The sequence below is a fragment of the Camelina sativa genome, chromosome 3 (genome assembly GCF_000633955.1).
Source record: "Camelina sativa cultivar DH55 chromosome 3, Cs, whole genome shotgun sequence".
NCBI lineage: Eukaryota > Viridiplantae > Streptophyta > Magnoliopsida > Brassicales > Brassicaceae > Camelina > Camelina sativa.
The window spans coordinates 4,286,932-4,304,100 of NC_025687.1; the positions used below are offsets into that span (position 1 = coordinate 4,286,932).

Below are 17,169 nucleotides of genomic sequence, written 5' to 3' on the forward strand. Positions count from 1 at the left end.
ATGTATTCAGCTTTAAGACTCTCTTTCTCAGGCTTCAACTGTTCAGAATCTGATAACTCCTGATCTGAGCCAGGTGAACTGCAACCAGCTTTGCTCGATTCCTGAGAACACGATAATGATGGTATCTGAGAGTATGCAGCTTTCAAGTTGTTATGTATCTCGTCCATCTTTCCTTTCACCTCATCTGCTCGGTCCATAGCGATAAGAATCTGAAATAAACTCACACGTCAAGATATCCCAGGAGATGCAAATCGAGGGTATGAAAACATGGTGGGGAATATATATATATATACCTCGGCTGGATATTTCTGGAATATGGGCGCAAACCTCTGCCGACAATACTCACTAAACAGAAGAGTCAGAAGAATTAATGGAATGGTGAAACCTGAAGCAACCGTTGATAGCTTTAAACCGAAAAAGCCTAGAGCTATAACTTGCGACAAGATCAGTGAAAAGATTGTTGTGTTGTGAAAAACAGGCCAATATTGTCCACCGCTTTCATATTTTGTAATATAGACGTTGATGATCTGCAAAGAAAACGAAAGAGGTGTCTAAGTCACAATTTCTTGAAGTGCTGATTGGCAACTATAAAAAGAGGTGTACGTATAAGAGATCAGAGCAGATATGCCTCGTTCACATACCTGATTTTTGTATACAAGATACGCGAAGAAAAAGTAGATCAACAGGAACGGCAGTATTAGAGGCGCTATGACTGAATTGGTGAATCCCAGGAGCCCGAACAAGAGTAGTCGCGGAATTTCTGTATGGTATGGAAACCTAAGTGTTTCATACGAGTCCTCCTTGTTCTTGACAATAACTTTTCTTATCAGGTTCCAGATGAGCCCAACAGGTTGCATGATTTCACATGCCAAACCGGCCCAACCAGATGTGAAACAATAGGTCATGAAGAAGCCAGCCTGCATGTAGTCAACGAATATTTTCATTACTGTTAACATTATAGATACATAACAAAATTGGGTGTAAAAGGAACAGTTAAAAGTTACCTGTGCTGGAACTAGTTTGGCAAGTTGTGCAGGTATGTCCCTCACACTAGACAAGACAGCCAATTGCCTGATAACAGAGCCTGATAGAATATTGACGAAGAACACATTCCAGATGGTGAAGTACAAAATTTTAATACATGCACTTTTCTTTCTTAGACTCCGAGAAACACACCCCTCCAAGGTTGAAAAGTACATCATTAATGGTGGAACGGCATAAAAGAATAGAACCAAAATCACACTTGGTAGGTACCCTGTGATGATCTGGTTTACAAAATTCCTCCTGCAATGTTTTTCAAAGGGATGATTAGATTGAAAGGTAATAAAAACAAATCGAATATATAGACTTTGTTCTCTTTTTCTGCGCATAAAGAAATCAACTGCCTAGCAGCTCCGATTATACGCATTTTGCAATTCTCTAAAAGCAACGTAGCTACACCTACTCTTTGGTGCCAACTCTATGTCATGTTAAGAAGAATACAAACAAGAACCTTCTATTACTGAGTACACGAGTAAGGAAACTGCCGGATACTCACCTGTTCAAGAAGTCTTTTAGGAAAGGGAAATTCTTGGATAGCGTTTGGAGTTGAGTCAGCCCTTGAACAAAGGCAACAGGAAAAAGAAACACAAACATGAAGGCAATAGCACCAACAAGGGTTGCTATTCTTCGCATCCAAAGTTGCCGATAAGGTATTCTGAGATTCCTCCAATGAACATCATGAGGCTCTGGAGCTAAGTCTGCCACCCATAACATAGGATTTGGTGTTTGAAGAACCTCCGAAACAACAAGAGCATCATAACGACTCTTGAAAAACACAAAAGCAACGGGACGTTCCTGCAAATGAGTATTAAAGAAAGCCTTACATACATATTTCAAGCGCTGCCGCTATGCTTAGATCATGTAACAGGTAGAACCCACACACTATGCCTAAATCATGTAAAGTACAACATTCACCTATCAGAGTGAAAAGAATTCCTTACTTCCTCCGTCGTAGCCAAAGTCAACTCACCGAGGTCCAGTGTTTTCATACTGTCTGCCTCGTTAGAGAGGATTTGAAAAGAATTTGTGGCTGCAGGTCCACAAAAGGTGCATGACTTCAAGCTCGGGTTACAACTTAAATCAGAAGAAACATGTTTCATAGCCTGACACATCCTCTCCGTCTCATTCTAAAATAGAAAATTGACACGATTACAATATTAGAATCTAATTAACTCAGTTGTGCTCCAAAATAGATCACTTCACTTCAACTATATGTTATCATACACCATCAAGATAACCAAATTTATTTCCATTCAAAATTCTGATCAGATAACCAACAAGAAACTGATGTAATATCAAAAGAACCTCAATATCAACTAAAACTTCTACAAAGGAAAAACAAAGTTAGTAATCCAAGAATATCATCAAAAATATAATCCCCTGAACTTCCTATATCTTTAACTAATACAGGACTATCAATTAAGTCGGTATAACAAGTTATTGCTCTGTTATTTCATAATTAAGTCTGTATAAAAATTTATTCCTAATACAACATATGAAGTGTGAAAAAGGTTAAATCACATTCCGGGATAAAGAGAAATCGGTTCCTTTTTTTATTCTAGGGGAGTCCTATTCTGCTAAGGTCAACCACGCAGATGTATTAAATGAAAAATTTATTCTTAATCCAACAGAAAACAAAACAAAAGACAAGTGACTGATAATTAAGTCAGCATGTTGCAAGAATAAATCAAAAGACATACCCGCAGCCTCTGAATGAACCCATCACGGTAGACCATTAGGTGCGACACATAGCTTGGTGCATAGTAATTTGTGAAGTATTTGCTCACTGTTTCACTATAGGAATGCTCAGGAGACTGAGGAATAGCACGAATAAGAACAGTAAAATGGCTTGGCTTTGAGGCAGATTCCGCAATATGGGCAAGCCTCCTTTTGGTTATATTTTTATACTCCTACAGCGGCAAAACACGTATAAACAGAGTGAGAGAGAGACCAAAACGAAACGACGGAATAGCAAAAATCAGTAAGCGTGACATGAACCAAGGTAATAAGATCCTCACAAAGTAAAGAAGAGCACAAGTTGCCGAGGATATGATGTACAATGAGAGACAATGAACCCACAGCCTGGAAATAAAAAGAGTGAAACTAGAATCAGCATTTTGCTTTCATTGTACAGAACACTGGTAGTCTATCTATTTATGAAGACGTGTGAAATGCCACCATTAATCTCCTGCACAGAAACATAATCAGGTAGAAATACAGGCTACGCATAGTATCTGACAATATTAGTGAGACATGCCGCTAGTTTACCATCGTGAGCGTTGATGAAGGTTCTCAATTGTGAATACTCCCAGTGACTCCAAATGGACTTCCTTGTGCTCCATCTTTTGTCCATAATAGTTAACAGGTAGCACGAAGGCAATGCAAACGACTGCAACGATTGAGAAAATACGAATGCTGCAGAGTTATAAAAGAAAGATAAACCAACTGTGAGAGTTGTAAACAAAAAAACAACATGTTTGTCCATTCAATAACAGTAAAAAAAAAAACTGAAAAGCAAGTTTTATGGTGAAGTAAAATTAACCTGCAAATGACCATCCTGATAAGAACCACAGCATCGAGACCAGCAGCAGCCAACATCTCTTCCTCAGTAGTTTCCCAAGCTTTAAGGAGCCAACTTGGAGAAGGCGCAAATCTTTCATACCAATGAGGATCATGACGTTTAACTCTTCCGCTAGAAAGCATTCGGCCAAAGTAAACACAATAATTGGCTGGCTGCTTTCGAAGAATGGAATAAAGCGACACAAGCACAATGCATATGGCTACATTAATCCCAGCAGAGGTTAAAAGTGCAGCCACATCCATCTCAGTTTTAGTTCAAACCCTGCCTTAGTGAAAGGCAGAGAAGAACAAAATAGCTGATCAAGCGCAGGCAGATGGCTTAGTAAACAACACAGCAAGAACTTTTTAAGTCGTCAAAAAGATCTGGTAAGGAAAAAACAAAGAAGAAAGTAGTTACGAACACATTGTATGTTTTTTTTACAGTATTAAAGCAGAAATAACAAGGATGCTTGAAAGAGATATATATGAGCATGAAGCAAGAATTATTCTTTAATCTAACACGTAACATATATGTAAGTTGTGTGGATTCTAGGGAGTGATCTAAAAAGGTGCAAAACAAAAGTAACGTATACACCTGACACTTTATCACTTGTAAAAAAAAAACAATTACGAGACAAAGAGGCTTAGAAAAATAAAAAAGCCTACAACTTTCCAAGTTTGGAGCAACACAAGACCGAATCAAAATCTAATAAAACTCTTAAAAAAGTTGCGGCAGATAATAAAAGACTATTTAACCTCATCTCATCCAACANAAAAAAAAAAAAAAAAAAAAAAAAAAAAAAAAAAAAAAAAAAAAAAAAAACAGAACACCATGAACAGAGGAATCGAATAAAAGCACACATAGTTTGATTCAATACAACAATTCAGAAACAAAGGAAACGAACGAAACCAAAAAAAAACCCAGATGATGAGATTCGATCAAAATTACAGGAGGAGTTTGATATGGACCATATGGTGCATCATTAACAAACAACGAAATCGAAGAAAAAAAAAGAAAGAAAAAAAAAGAAGGAGAATTATGGACTCACATGGACGAAAAGGCGATTGCTTTGCTTTGACTTGGAAGGAATCTGAAAACCCGAAGAATCAAAAACCCTAACTTCTTGCTTTTAACCAACCCAATCCACCATCGAATTCGCTACTACTTATTTCAATNAAAAAAAAAAAAAAAAAAAAAAAAAAAAAAAAAAAAAAAAAAAAAAAAAAAATCTACAAAATTCAAAATAATTAATTGTGTTTCTAAAAAGAGATAGAGATAATGAAATGATTAGGTGAAGATTTTTTTTATTATAATTACTTTAGAGGAAAGATATAGAGATATGATAACTGAAAATATCAATTAAACGAAGAATTCCACGTCGGGAAGTGTTAAATTGCCAGATCATATGACGTGGCGTAACCACAATGGCCCCAAACTAGTATCACGTCCGTTTAGGACTTATTAGCCTTTGTGATTGCGACTACCTTGTCGGCTAATTTATCTCCCTTCGATCTTAATTGAATCGTCGCGATTTTGACACGTGTTATTTTGATAACGACTGCTAAAACTGTTTCTTGCCCGGGAAAAATTGAAAAGGTAACATAACCCAACCCATATTTAATCCCAATTTCATGTATGATTCGCGTGGTGGTGAGAAGTGTGACAGTGAGTCCCATTAAAACAAAGACCTGACCCCTCCTATTAATTATTAAATATGCCCCATTTGACTATATAATAATAGCAACTGGCTACCTTTATACGATAACATCATGCTTTATGCGGTATGTCCCCATTTAACCGGTTTGGCATCTTTCCATGATTATTGATTGTCGATGCATAATGACTTTTTAATCTTTTGCTTCTTGCTTCCATCAACTGTTTTTGTTTGTCCAAACTTTGTAACCCTTGTAAGATATGGTTATGATTTTTTTTTTTTTTTTTTGCGTTACCAGGATTTGCTTTTCGATGATTGCGTTTCTTCCTTTCCTTGCATCCGTTTCATTGATCACCATATGTTCTCTTATCATTAACAGTTGATAACAAAGATTTGTCTCGGTCAACTTCTTCATTAATCAACTTATATTGAGCTATGTCGGCAACGGAAATAAAAAAAAGTCAAAACGGATTCTAAGACATGGTTTTGACAACAACTTATGCAAGAATGCAGTCTTCTTCTAACGTAAAAGTGTAAAAAGATATTGCCTTTTGAAATCTCAGAAGTCTTCAGACATTCACCAAATGATGCAAAAGCGAGGGTCTTTCTTCACCAATTGTGCTCAGTAAACACTTCACTTTCTCTGTTCCAAGCTTCTCCTCGAGCATTCTCCTCAATTCTGGAATCTTCTGCTCACACAAACGAATTCATATCAGAAATCAATGAATCATACTCAGACAATAAAATAAAATAAAAAAGAGGAAACGTCAAGTCCACCATATTTCCATCCTTCTGGTACACGGAATACTCGCAACCTTTTGTTCAGCACTTGTGCGATTTAACAATAGTAGCAATTTTATTGATGACATTTATTTGGACAAGAAGAGACCACTATTACCTTTGTCAGCCATAGTATATAGGCAACACCATGCAATGCTTGAGCTTGATAATCTTCAAATTTGGTATCCGGAATGGTCATAGAATATTCTAGAAGATCGATCTCATTATTAATGAAGATGACAATCTCTTCATTCATAATGATACTCTCTCCGGGTTCAGGTGAAACATCTGAATGATTGCAAGCGAAATACATTATCCAATTAAGAGAGAGGAACCGCCGATGAAGCCATAGTGCCTGAAATAAAAAGAGCAACAACTCAAATAGGTCATTAATTCGACCATCCTTAGTACCATGACAACAAACTATGTAGAAAACTCTCGTTGACAAAATCTAACTTCGTGTCTCTATGATAGGGCGGTATACAAAATTCAACTTTGGTCATACTCTTCTACCAGTCCAACACATTGTTGAATATTTTAGTAGCTTTTTACAGATATCAGTACTAAATCTTCATAACGTGCCCATCTCTACACTTCATTTTTGAAAATCAAAGGTAATCATACCTCTCGTCCCACGTAACGTTCTACCAATTCTTTGTTCCAATCCAGCTCTTCCTGTCATATAATTGTAGCACAAATGTAAAAATAAGATTAACGGTATCATAACAGAGATGGGTTAGCAAGGAAGACAAAGAATACCTTCCAGATTTTATGTGCCTGGGTTTTATCATAAGCGTTGCTTCCTTTCACATAAAGCGTATCCAAAATCTTGTGCATCAGCCGCTGGACATTAATGAAAAAAATCAATTGAGATGCATGGAACACTTCTCCAGATTCAGTGGAGAATGATATATATACTTTTTACTTCCGAGACAGAACATAACTTGGAGTAAGTTAGATTGATGTACACTCTAGCTTTACTACAATTACATTGGCTGAATATGAGACTCTTACTATGCGATAATGGAAGCAAGAACTATCGGCTACATGAAGTCCTGCCCACCTTTTAGATTTGTTCAACTCTTGTATCACCTAGAACAGACAACATACATGTATATATATATATATATATATATATATAATCACATATCAGAGAAACCTTATGGTGTATCTTAGAACATATGAAACTTTCACAAGTGAAATCAGAGAAATGTTGCAAAGTTTAGGAAATCTGACCATACGAAATGTTCCCAAGTTCAGACCATATGTTCAAACGATCAGGATATTTGAAGAAATATAGAAAGTGATTTACCTGCTCAATTGCCATGTAAGAAACCAACCAGCAACGGTGATACCATGCACGATAGTTCATCTTTGATCTCTGCAAAAGGCATGTATTTTGGTTAGGAGCCAGTTTTTTTTAGGAGCAGAGTAAGTTGTTATGTGTCATATTAGTAGGAATTGTAAAGAAAGGACTTTGAGGATCAATAAACAGAAATCTTCGAGTGGCCGACTGTTTAATATTTACATTATAGCCAAAATGTGAAGACTAGTACAAACCAATATTTATTCATTAATTACAGCATCAAATCTGGAACTAAACCTCGCCTATTGATTCCACTAACTCAGATTCTTTGGTTATAATCTCTTGTGGTGTAGAAAATCTCCGAGAAATCATCTTAATTATCCACCTTCTGTTAAAATAAAAATCAAATCTAATGAGGAATGTAAACCGACAAGGACAAGTAGGAACTATTCAAGGTGTAACAAAAAACTAAAATGCACTTAAGATCAGAAGGTGTGTTTGCATTACAAAAAGGATAATAATGATGGGAAACATTGATCCTAATGAATAAATTGAATCATAAAGAATGACCAACCTATGGCTCCATGTTGACTCACTCTTTGGGGAATTGGAAAGAACGAGCCCAGAAAGACGAAGTTCTTCTGTGAATGCGAAAATTTGATCTGCTTTTGACAATATCAGCTTCCTATCTCCAGGAAACACATTAAAGATGAGGTTAAACACTAGGACTACATATCAAGCCAATTATAAAAATTATTACTTAGTATGAGTTACCTAGCATTCCATGCGGTTCCAAAGTCTGAGCTTAACAGTAAAACAGCTTGGCTATGCTTCATGACTTCACTCTCGGGAGTAGCAGAGATACTCTTAATCTGAGGCTCATTACATGCGTTTCCTTGGCAATTGTACTCCTCAAGCGCAAGCAGAAACACACGCTTGGCATCTTTACATAGTTGAACAAGTATATCAGTGGATATTCCCAATTTGTGATCTTGATTCCAGAACTTGCTTGAGGTTCCATCGTTAGGCTGGAGATGCACATTGGAGAAACCTGCTTCTTTATCCAGCAAGATGAACTGTGAGGGGTGGATAAACCCTACTTCATCACTGAATCCAGAGATACAAAAAAAAAAAAAAGTAAGAGAACAGGAAGAAACCAAATCAATCACACAACAATGTCATAGGAAATTTACAAAACTCAAAACAGGATTCCAAGTAATATTATACCCAGATGGGAAAGAACATTGATAATACTCACATAAGAGGGTCAGATTCAAGAACATGCTCGAACTGCTTCAACAAGCTAAAGCAATCTTCTTCAGAGCATGGTCCTTTTCTCATAATTACTCACGCCTCCCTCAACAATTATTCTCTTCCGTTAAGGAATCGGAATTCGATTGATCCTTGGGTGACGGTAGATTTCCTAAAAAATAGGGATTTCGCCGGAGAAGATGGTTACTTTAAGGCATGAGAGATTTGAGTTGTTCTTCGATCGCGCTGGTCATTAACTTTTATTACTCCTATTATTTTACCTTTTTCACTCAAAATTGTCGAACCGATTATTTATTTTTCCTTAATTTATAAGATTTTACTATTTTTACTACGAAAAGAAACAGTCACAAAAACCTAGTTGTGTGTATATATATATACGTGACGCATCCAAAATCCGATGCCTATTTACGAAACCGATTAGAGCGATGGCAACAGACGATGATGGAACTCCGAATTGGTCGGAACTAGTCCCGGACATCTTGTCATTGGTCTTCAAGCACTTGAGCGTTACAGATTTTGCTAGAGCTAAGACTGTTTGTTCGTCGTGGTACTCTGCTTCCAAATCATCCTCACCTAGACAAAACCATACTCCGTGGTTGCTTCTCTACGAAGACACGCACTGGCTCTTGTTTAATACGGAAGAAGCAAAGTTTTACAGAACGGGATACTTTTGGTCGGTTTGCCAAGTGTCGTGGCGTGGTCTTGGTCTTTGACAGGAAGTCAATTTTTACATCATTAATCCTTTTCACTCCAAAGCTCATTCGCCTCCCACCTCTAGATTCAAACCGCATCGCTAAGTTCGTTCAACAGGATGAAATAGTGGACACTGCGGTTTTGTGGGTACGACGAAAAAACCAAAGACTACTTAGTTGCGTGGACATATTTTTGGGGTTCCTACATATGTTATTGCAGGAAAAGAGACCAAGAGTGGTTTGAGATTCCGCAAAGCAGTCGGTGTTTGGATATGGCCTACAAAGACAAGAAGCTTTACATTCATAGTCACGATGGTAGCATCAGAATCTTGGACTTTTCTCTTGGAGACTTGCCAAGAGAAATCTACAACCATCCATACGCCCATCGACCTTTCAATCCCGAGATTGCTGCAGGTTTTAACAGAATGAAACTAACCATGTCTGGAGATGTTCTGATGGTCCAAACTTACCATGTCTGGAGAGGCATTGCCGACCAAAGAATCTTGTTCCAAGTCTACAAGATGGGTAGCACTAGAGAATACTGGGACAAAGTGTGCTCTGGGAAGAAGAATGATGCGCTTTGGATTGCAGGGCCGGGCAATGCTGCGTACTGGGAGAGAGTGCATTCTTTGGAGAACGAGGAAGCGTTGCTTTGGGATTTGAGCGTCACTTTACCAACCAAAGGTGTATCCGGAATCAAGAAAGATTCCATATACTTCTGTCACACTCCTAGTTCATCATCTATTCGGGATGTCGCTGCCTATGAGATTGCTACGCACAAGATCTCTGCATATGAGATTCCTCCTAAGCAGACGATCGAACCTTTTCAACATCGTGGCACTTTGATTGGAGAGGGTCGTTGGTTCGTTCCTTGCTTTGGTGCTGGGGAATAATCCGCACTACATTAAGATTAAGTAGCTAATACATTCAGCAACCTCATACGATCTTACAAACCATTTAACGAGTTGCTTTATTTTTCTTAGTTTTGGACTCAACTATGGCTATATCTTTTCTTTAAATTATGCTTGTAGATTTTGACAAAGCAATGCTTTTCTGATTTCCATATTTAATAAATGCATTCTTCGTTGAGAAAATAAAACAACAACAACTGAGAATTCAAATCCTTCTGCTTTAGAAAAAAAAAATATGGAACGGAAGAACACACATATGATACTTAGAACCAAAGCCAGCCATCTTCTATACAAACTCCCTGCAAGTTTTTCTTGAACTTCTAGAGCTCTGGTTTCAATCGACCTATGGATAAGAAGAAATTATCAAAAACAGAAATAAATTTGGAAAAGACAGAGAGATGGGGGAAGTAAGTTTGGGTAGCTTTTTAGTTACCATTAGGTGAGAAACTGGACATAGTCGATGGATTTGAGACGAACCCCATTTGGTAAAGGTTTTGTAGTTCACTCTCTAGTGTTGTCTGAAAGATGAGGTAAGAAAGAGACGGGTGTAAGTAAATTTTACAGTGATGCCAAAAACATTGAACATGATGTTGATACTTCTAGCCCTGTTGCTTACCTGAGGTAATGAGTTGTATTGTGGATTTGTGGTGGTAGAAAGGTTCGGTATGGTCCCTTGAAAACCGGTAAAAGGATTCAGCCCGAGTGTAGGAGTGTTTCTGTCTCTTGATTGCAAAAGCTGAAAGGAGAAAGTGGCAGGTTTAGTAACTACTTATTCATAATGTAAAGTTTTGAGGGATTCGAGATCTTACATCTTTGGCAAGAATCCTGTCTATATCAATGTTGATTTCTGGATTCACCGTCGCAAGTTTCATAGACAAAAACTGAAGATATTAAAGCAGTGTGAGACTTAACCATCAAAACTTAAAACCTCTTTCAGACCATAATGTGACCAAACTAACTTGAGAGTTTCGAGAATCTTGCATTGTTGGGATATTCTTACCTCAACTTGCTGTTGCAATGACTGAACATAGTTGATGATTTCATCGAGCATAACAGCTTTCCCGGTGATCTAGTTGAACAATTGTCAACAATGAAGACTTTAAGAAAAAAAATTATTGGAAACCAAAGGAAGTTAAACTGCTAAAAGCAACCTCTAAGCTTAAGCCCACTCTACCTTGTTGCATCCTGGAACAAGCTCTTGAAGCAGTCTCATCCTTTCACTAATCTTTTCTCGTCTAACCTTCGAACAACAAACGAAAGAGCAAACTTCTCAGAACCAGTACAAAACAAAGAGGCGATTCTCGTATCGTAATCGATATATATCAGTAAAAGAGTCCTTACCCTCTCTGCAAGACTGTGACTATTAGTGGCTTGACCTCTTCTTGCCCTCATATGAATGTAGTTTTCTTTAGGTGCTTCTTCGCTTTGTGAGCTCTCCTTGTTCACCGTCTCTTTACTCTGATCATTTTTGTGTTTCTTCTGGCTCTGATCACTTCCCCTTTGAGGGTCTTCTTGAAATTCCTCCACAGCTTTCTGCCAATTTAACAACACTCACTTGTTCAGCCCCCAAATCATCTAAAGCTTCAGTCTTTTTCTAATTTTTTCTTTAGAATCTAATGCTACCAAAACCAATTTCTGTAAAGGTAATTATACCTTGTTCCATTGTGATTCTGCTTCAGGTTGCCTTCTTTTCCCAATTGGGGAAGCACCAAGAACACCACGATCATCTGAAACCTGATGATGATCATCATGAGACTCTCCAGCTCTGATCAATCTTGCAACACTTTCCCCTTTCTTGTCTGAACCAAGAAAATGACCAATTTGACCACCTCCACAATCACCAAACGGAAGAAGACTATGAGGCATCTCTGATGCATAACCCGAACCCGAACCGGGTTGGTAATGATAGAAGCAACTCATCCCTGGATTATCCATCGCCATTGAAGGGTAATGAGAGCTAGAGAAGCCACCACTACCACCACCACTGACAACTGGATCCCAATCTGCAGAAGAGAAGAAAGGATCTGCCTTTGCATACAAGGGGGGCATTGGCGTAATTCCAATTCTTGAGATCCCACTCTCATCATCTCCATGCTTAAAACCCATATCTCCTTCATTACCTTCACCACCCATTCTTCTGATTCAACAAGAAAAGTTTCCAATTTCCAAAACCTGGTTTTGCTACTTTGTTGACAAGGAACAACTGAAGTAAACCCAGTTAGCAGATTTTTATACAGTGGGGAGGAAAAAAGAGGAAGAAGTGAAAATAAAAATAAAGATAAAAAACCAAATCAACAGAGCATCAAATCTAATGTAGCAGAAGAGCAAGTCACAGGTTCTTTTAGGAAAGAGAAGAGAGGTATGGAGAGAGAGAACCCTAGGATAAAATGCTTATTCGTACTCAAGTCAAGGGAAGAAGAAAATAATTAAAGAGAACAAAATAGACTTATCATAGACAAAGAAAGCTGAGAACTTTCAGAGCATAAAGTGGTAACAAGCAATGGATTTAGCTAAGTTACAGCTCACAAGAGCTTAACCAGGGAGATAGAAAATAAAAAGAAAAAGAAAAGTAGATTCGCTTTTAAGAGTGTGAGAGATAGCAAAGTCACTATCTCATAACCAATCTCTTCAGTCTTCAGTAGTTTAAACAAAAAAAAAAAAAAAAAGATTTGGCCTTTAACAGATGAATGTAATGTAAGCTTGCTTGTGAGATCATAGAACCAAGAATTTTAAAATGAAGGAAATTGAGAGACAGAGGATCAAGAATTTTATTTTGGGGAATGAAATGGAGGACAACCCCTGTTTGAGATACTCCAAGTTTTGTGGTTGCTTTCGAAAGAGTACAAAAGAAGAATCAAATTCTTCGGTGGGAATTTACATCACTGTAAAACCTAAATCAGATATATAAGGGAAGAGACGGTACACTTAATTGAAAGGGTATCAAATGCTGTTTTTGCTTGAATTGGGGGAATGTAGAGGAATTTTAAAGGGAATAAATAAAAGAAAAACACGAGAGATTCACAATAAGTTGGGGTACTTGAACAAGCAACAAAGCCAAGCATCAAGTTCTGAACTTTTTATAGAATCAAAGGAACAGTAATAATAATTGTGTTTAATGGGCAATAAAAGACCTAGAGAAAGAGAACAAATAAAGCTGATAATTACCCCTAATTTTATATAGATAGAGAGAGACTTGTTGAAGTTAACAACACTAACAGAGGAGACATAATAATATGTTTATTTAAAAAAAAAAACACAAAGACAGAACAACTACTGCCAACTGCTTTATTTGCTCTTTTCTTTTTTCATTATTACACAACCTAATTTACCCTCTCTAACATGTCTTAACTTTTTTTCTTCTGATAAATACATGTCTTAACTTTTACACCTTTTTAAGTATTATTTTAAATTACACTAGTTTACCCTTTGGGTTTTTCTTTCACTTTTTTCCTTCCAACACAAGAAAGGCCAACATCTATAATAATTGTAATATTTATGAGTTTTTATTATTGAATGCAATTAAGTAATTAACATTATTTAAAAAAAAAAGGAGTTGAAGGTTAGGTAGATTTGACATTGTAAATGGTAAAAATGAAGATTTTACACCATGCTATCAATCAATTTCTCAAACAATAGTAAAAGGGAGTGTCATTATTATATTTCTAATTATCTCAAAGTCTCATTGTACAAGCAAGAGGTTCTTCTCTTCATGCCCAAGCTTTGCTTTCTAGCTTCTACTCTGACATGTGCTTTAGAATATTATATCATAGAAGTACACACATACATGCATGTATGTATATATACAGCATATATATATAAGTATGATTATGTGTATATATGTAGATAATATTATTTTTACTGACACAAATTGCCAACTATATATTCTAACAGAAGACTCTTTGCTGTGACACACTCATATTTTTTTTTGTTCTGAGTGCCAACTAACCCTCTTTTGGAATAATTTTACGTTCAGCTTTTGTAACAGCCGTGTGATCAAAACCACTACGTTTAGATCTCATCTCCACGCCGTTAGATCCAAGCAATATTTTTGTATTCTTTTTTATTATTATTCATTTCTATTACAGTTTTAAATATAGTTTTTTTTCTTGTTAATACTCATTCTAATAATGTTGTGATCACATCATTTTGATAATGTCCTATATCAGAAAAAATATCATTTCAGTTCCTTCTTAATTTCTCAGAATTATTTTAAACTTCATAAAAGAATATGGCACGAGGGAATTATTGTTTTTGTAAATTCTATCAATATTGCAACTTGAGAAAAATAAATCATTTCAGCAAACAAAAAATTCCTGCTTTATTGAAAATGCCGTTAAAGATTTACAGTGCGTAAAGTTTATGAAGGATCCTAAAATCTAGGTGATACTATTTGTTTGTGATGTCATTTTCCGAAAACAAGAAAAGTTATATACTGGCAAGACTTTGACGATTTCTAATATTTCTACTTTTTTTTTTTTTTTTTTTTTTTTTTCGTTTTTCCAAAAACAACACTCTATTGCTACTCGTTCTGAAATAGAACCTCAGCTAAAATTGACAGTTGCCTTAAACCCCTCCCTCTTTTATTAAGATATTTTAATGCAAAAAGTTATTACTACTATCAAAATTCTAGTTACAAACTAAATGCTAATTTATGCTAATAATAACTTTTTTTTGTTGTCAACAAAAAAAAAAGCCTAGATTAGTACAAAAAAACTATATTTATAGGAGGAAACATAAGGAATATAAGGGAATCTTATACTTTCATTTATTTTATTTTTAAAATAAAATAAAATATGCTTTATATATATATAACTCATAGTCAAGTTACAGCTGTTAATAAGACTTGCAGAAACTAGACTAGTAGAGAGAGTTGCGTAGTTCATAAGCATGGGATAACTACCCCCTAACAACCAATAAATCATATGGTCAAACCTTTTAATTATTTGGTCAAACCCCACAATCTTGGTTGTTAACTAGCTGTAACCCCCAGTTGATCCCTCTCGTGTAATAGCCGCTCTTGTCTCTATACATGTGTTTTATGCTCGACTATATGGAGTACTTTTTTTTACATTAGTAGTATTTTTTAATCAATACTTATAGCTTGTAATAAGGATGAATTTATAAATGTACTAGTTAGGTTCGGAAATTATAACTTGTTTATTCAACTTGGAAATGCTTCTCATCATTGCAAACAAGCAGAAGATTTAAGATCCAACCAAATTATGATAACTTGATAAGTGAAACTTGCACACAACTCTTTCGACATTACTCTAATAATTATATGGGACCAGATTAGTTTACTATCTTACTAAACGTATAAATACATATACAGTATGTACACATTCATTGGCCTGAACGTAAAAGTAAAGTACGATAGTATTTTTAAAAAGTTTATAGTATTTTTGTAACAAAATTTATGAATTTTTTCTTTTGAATATATGAAATTAGTACTTTAACTTCATAGTTAGTAATGTGGTGTAATATTTATAGAGTTTAATTTTTTAAAGTAAAATCTCGAAATAACTATCCTTATAATAAAGTTACGAGTACAGTTGTATAATTTCACCAACTAACCAATGTATAAACAGAATACAGTACACAATCTAATCACCGTATCATGTGCTGTAAAAGAACAATGACACACGTAGAAAGTGAGTAAAGGAATGATTAAGAAACCTTATCGGAGTAGGTTAAATTAAAGACACAAGTTCCTTATTAAACTCAACTTTAAGTAGAAAATGTTAACTTTGACTACAGTGAAACACCAATTAAAGCGAGAAGATCCTGCGACCACGCGCGCGGAATACTTCTTCTGTGGACCCTCTTTTTTTTTTTTTTTGACAATCCATGGACCCTCTTTTCTTAACTTAAACTACAGTAGTGGTGGTGGTCCATACTCTTTTATTTGCAATGATGCTCAAGATTCCTAGTATCTTAATTATTATCGCAAATCATATCTTTATATCCTCAAAAACCATAACAATCCGCTGTACTTATATAAAAGTAGTAGTATACTAGTATAAGTCTATAATAAGATAATAAGAAACCAGAGTTTATTGCGTTGGTCCAAAGTGTAGATCGACTCTTAAAAGAAACACATTTATGCATGACGAAGTTTTGATAGACTTTCACTTCCATCTTTTGTTTTGATGGTGTGCCAATAATCTTGGTGATGGCTATGATGGACGAATTTTTTTTATATTTTTTACGCAAACTGAAGACCAAACTCCACATTATAGTTTTTTATTTTTAGTTTTATAAACGAAGCCCATGATTGCATAGGTTCCATAACCATGTTTTATTATTAAGTCATATACGTTTTTATTGTGAGAGAGAGATATCTGTGCGTTCATCACTGTGCGTTCATCACTGTGCAATGGCTCCATCTTGCAGTACTACAATCCAATCCAGGTAAGGATTCTCATGAAAAAAAAACTTGGAGAGTCGGCTCAAGTTGTCTTTCTATTGTGAGAGAGGAGCACAGCAATCTATGTTAAATTGTGAAATTTTGCATGATTGCCCCCTATAAAATTTGTGTGCTTTAAAGCATAAAACAGAAAATTTTACATAGTTAATAAAAAAAAATACAAACACAGGTTAGCGTTTTTAACAAAAGAAAAAAGAAATAAAGCAATTTACTAAATGGGTCCTTGACCTGAAAATAGGTCATGATAGTACAAAACGCAGGTTAACATAAAAACGGGCTTGGATTGGACCTTCTGGCCCATTACAATAATTACATTTGTATATAATTTTCTTAATTTATATTCTATTGATGTCAATAGTTTACTAAATTATCTAGATAAAAATGGTAAATGTCAGAAGTTTAAGTTTAGAGTTAAGAAGAAATTAATGTTACTTATCCTTCATGGTAATGATAAAATGAAAAAGATATTGCGGTATCTTTAGAACCATTTACATATAAATAAACAATTATGACATCTAGAACTCTC

The 17,169-nt window shown here is 35.7% G+C and overlaps 4 protein-coding genes across 5 annotated transcripts in view; 1 reads left to right on the plus strand and 3 right to left on the minus strand.

Annotated features, from left to right (window-relative positions):
• The window catches only part of LOC104768398 (CSC1-like protein At1g10090), a 6,066-nt gene extending 1,296 nt beyond the window's left edge, over positions 1–4,770 (minus strand). The window contains exons 1-11 of one of the 2 annotated variants that reach the window (XM_010492354.1): positions 4,650–4,770; positions 3,584–3,984; positions 3,310–3,456; positions 3,060–3,123; positions 2,742–2,951; positions 1,983–2,168; positions 1,538–1,836; positions 1,005–1,284; positions 642–917; positions 294–527; positions 3–209 (exon numbers count right to left, since the gene is read on the minus strand). In XM_010492354.1, the coding sequence (XP_010490656.1) occupies positions 3–209; positions 294–527; positions 642–917; positions 1,005–1,284; positions 1,538–1,836; positions 1,983–2,168; positions 2,742–2,951; positions 3,060–3,123; positions 3,310–3,456; positions 3,584–3,864 (2,184 nt within the window). In that variant the 5' untranslated portion in view covers positions 3,865–3,984; positions 4,650–4,770. Of the gene's footprint in view, positions 1–2; positions 210–293; positions 528–641; positions 918–1,004; positions 1,285–1,537; positions 1,837–1,982; positions 2,169–2,741; positions 2,952–3,059; positions 3,124–3,309; positions 3,457–3,583; positions 3,985–4,649 lie in introns of those variants that run through there. The other variant, XM_019243374.1, reaches the window with a different exon arrangement.
• On the minus strand, positions 5,666–8,864 carry LOC104768405. The gene is made up of 10 exons (XM_010492393.2): positions 8,600–8,864; positions 8,116–8,448; positions 7,916–8,026; positions 7,639–7,729; positions 7,348–7,416; positions 7,050–7,127; positions 6,795–6,878; positions 6,660–6,710; positions 6,154–6,390; positions 5,666–5,944 (listed from the first exon to the last, which is right to left on the minus strand). Exons 1-10 carry the CDS (start codon positions 8,680–8,682, stop codon positions 5,825–5,827), a joined length of 1,257 nt encoding a protein of 418 aa, XP_010490695.1. The 5' UTR covers positions 8,683–8,864; the 3' UTR covers positions 5,666–5,824.
• On the plus strand, positions 9,039–10,198 carry LOC104778652 (F-box protein At1g10110). Its single transcript, XM_010503100.2, is given in 3 exon segments — positions 9,039–9,281; positions 9,283–9,456; positions 9,458–10,198. Coding segments are annotated over 3 exon segments (1,158 nt in total).
• On the minus strand, positions 10,476–13,356 carry LOC104768415 (transcription factor bHLH74). Its single transcript, XM_010492406.2, has 8 exons — positions 11,870–13,356; positions 11,558–11,749; positions 11,391–11,456; positions 11,217–11,285; positions 11,026–11,097; positions 10,833–10,952; positions 10,650–10,734; positions 10,476–10,559 (listed from the first exon to the last, which is right to left on the minus strand). The coding sequence occupies exons 1-8, from the start codon at positions 12,347–12,349 to the stop codon at positions 10,537–10,539; spliced, it is 1,107 nt and encodes a 368-aa protein (XP_010490708.1). The 5' UTR covers positions 12,350–13,356; the 3' UTR covers positions 10,476–10,536.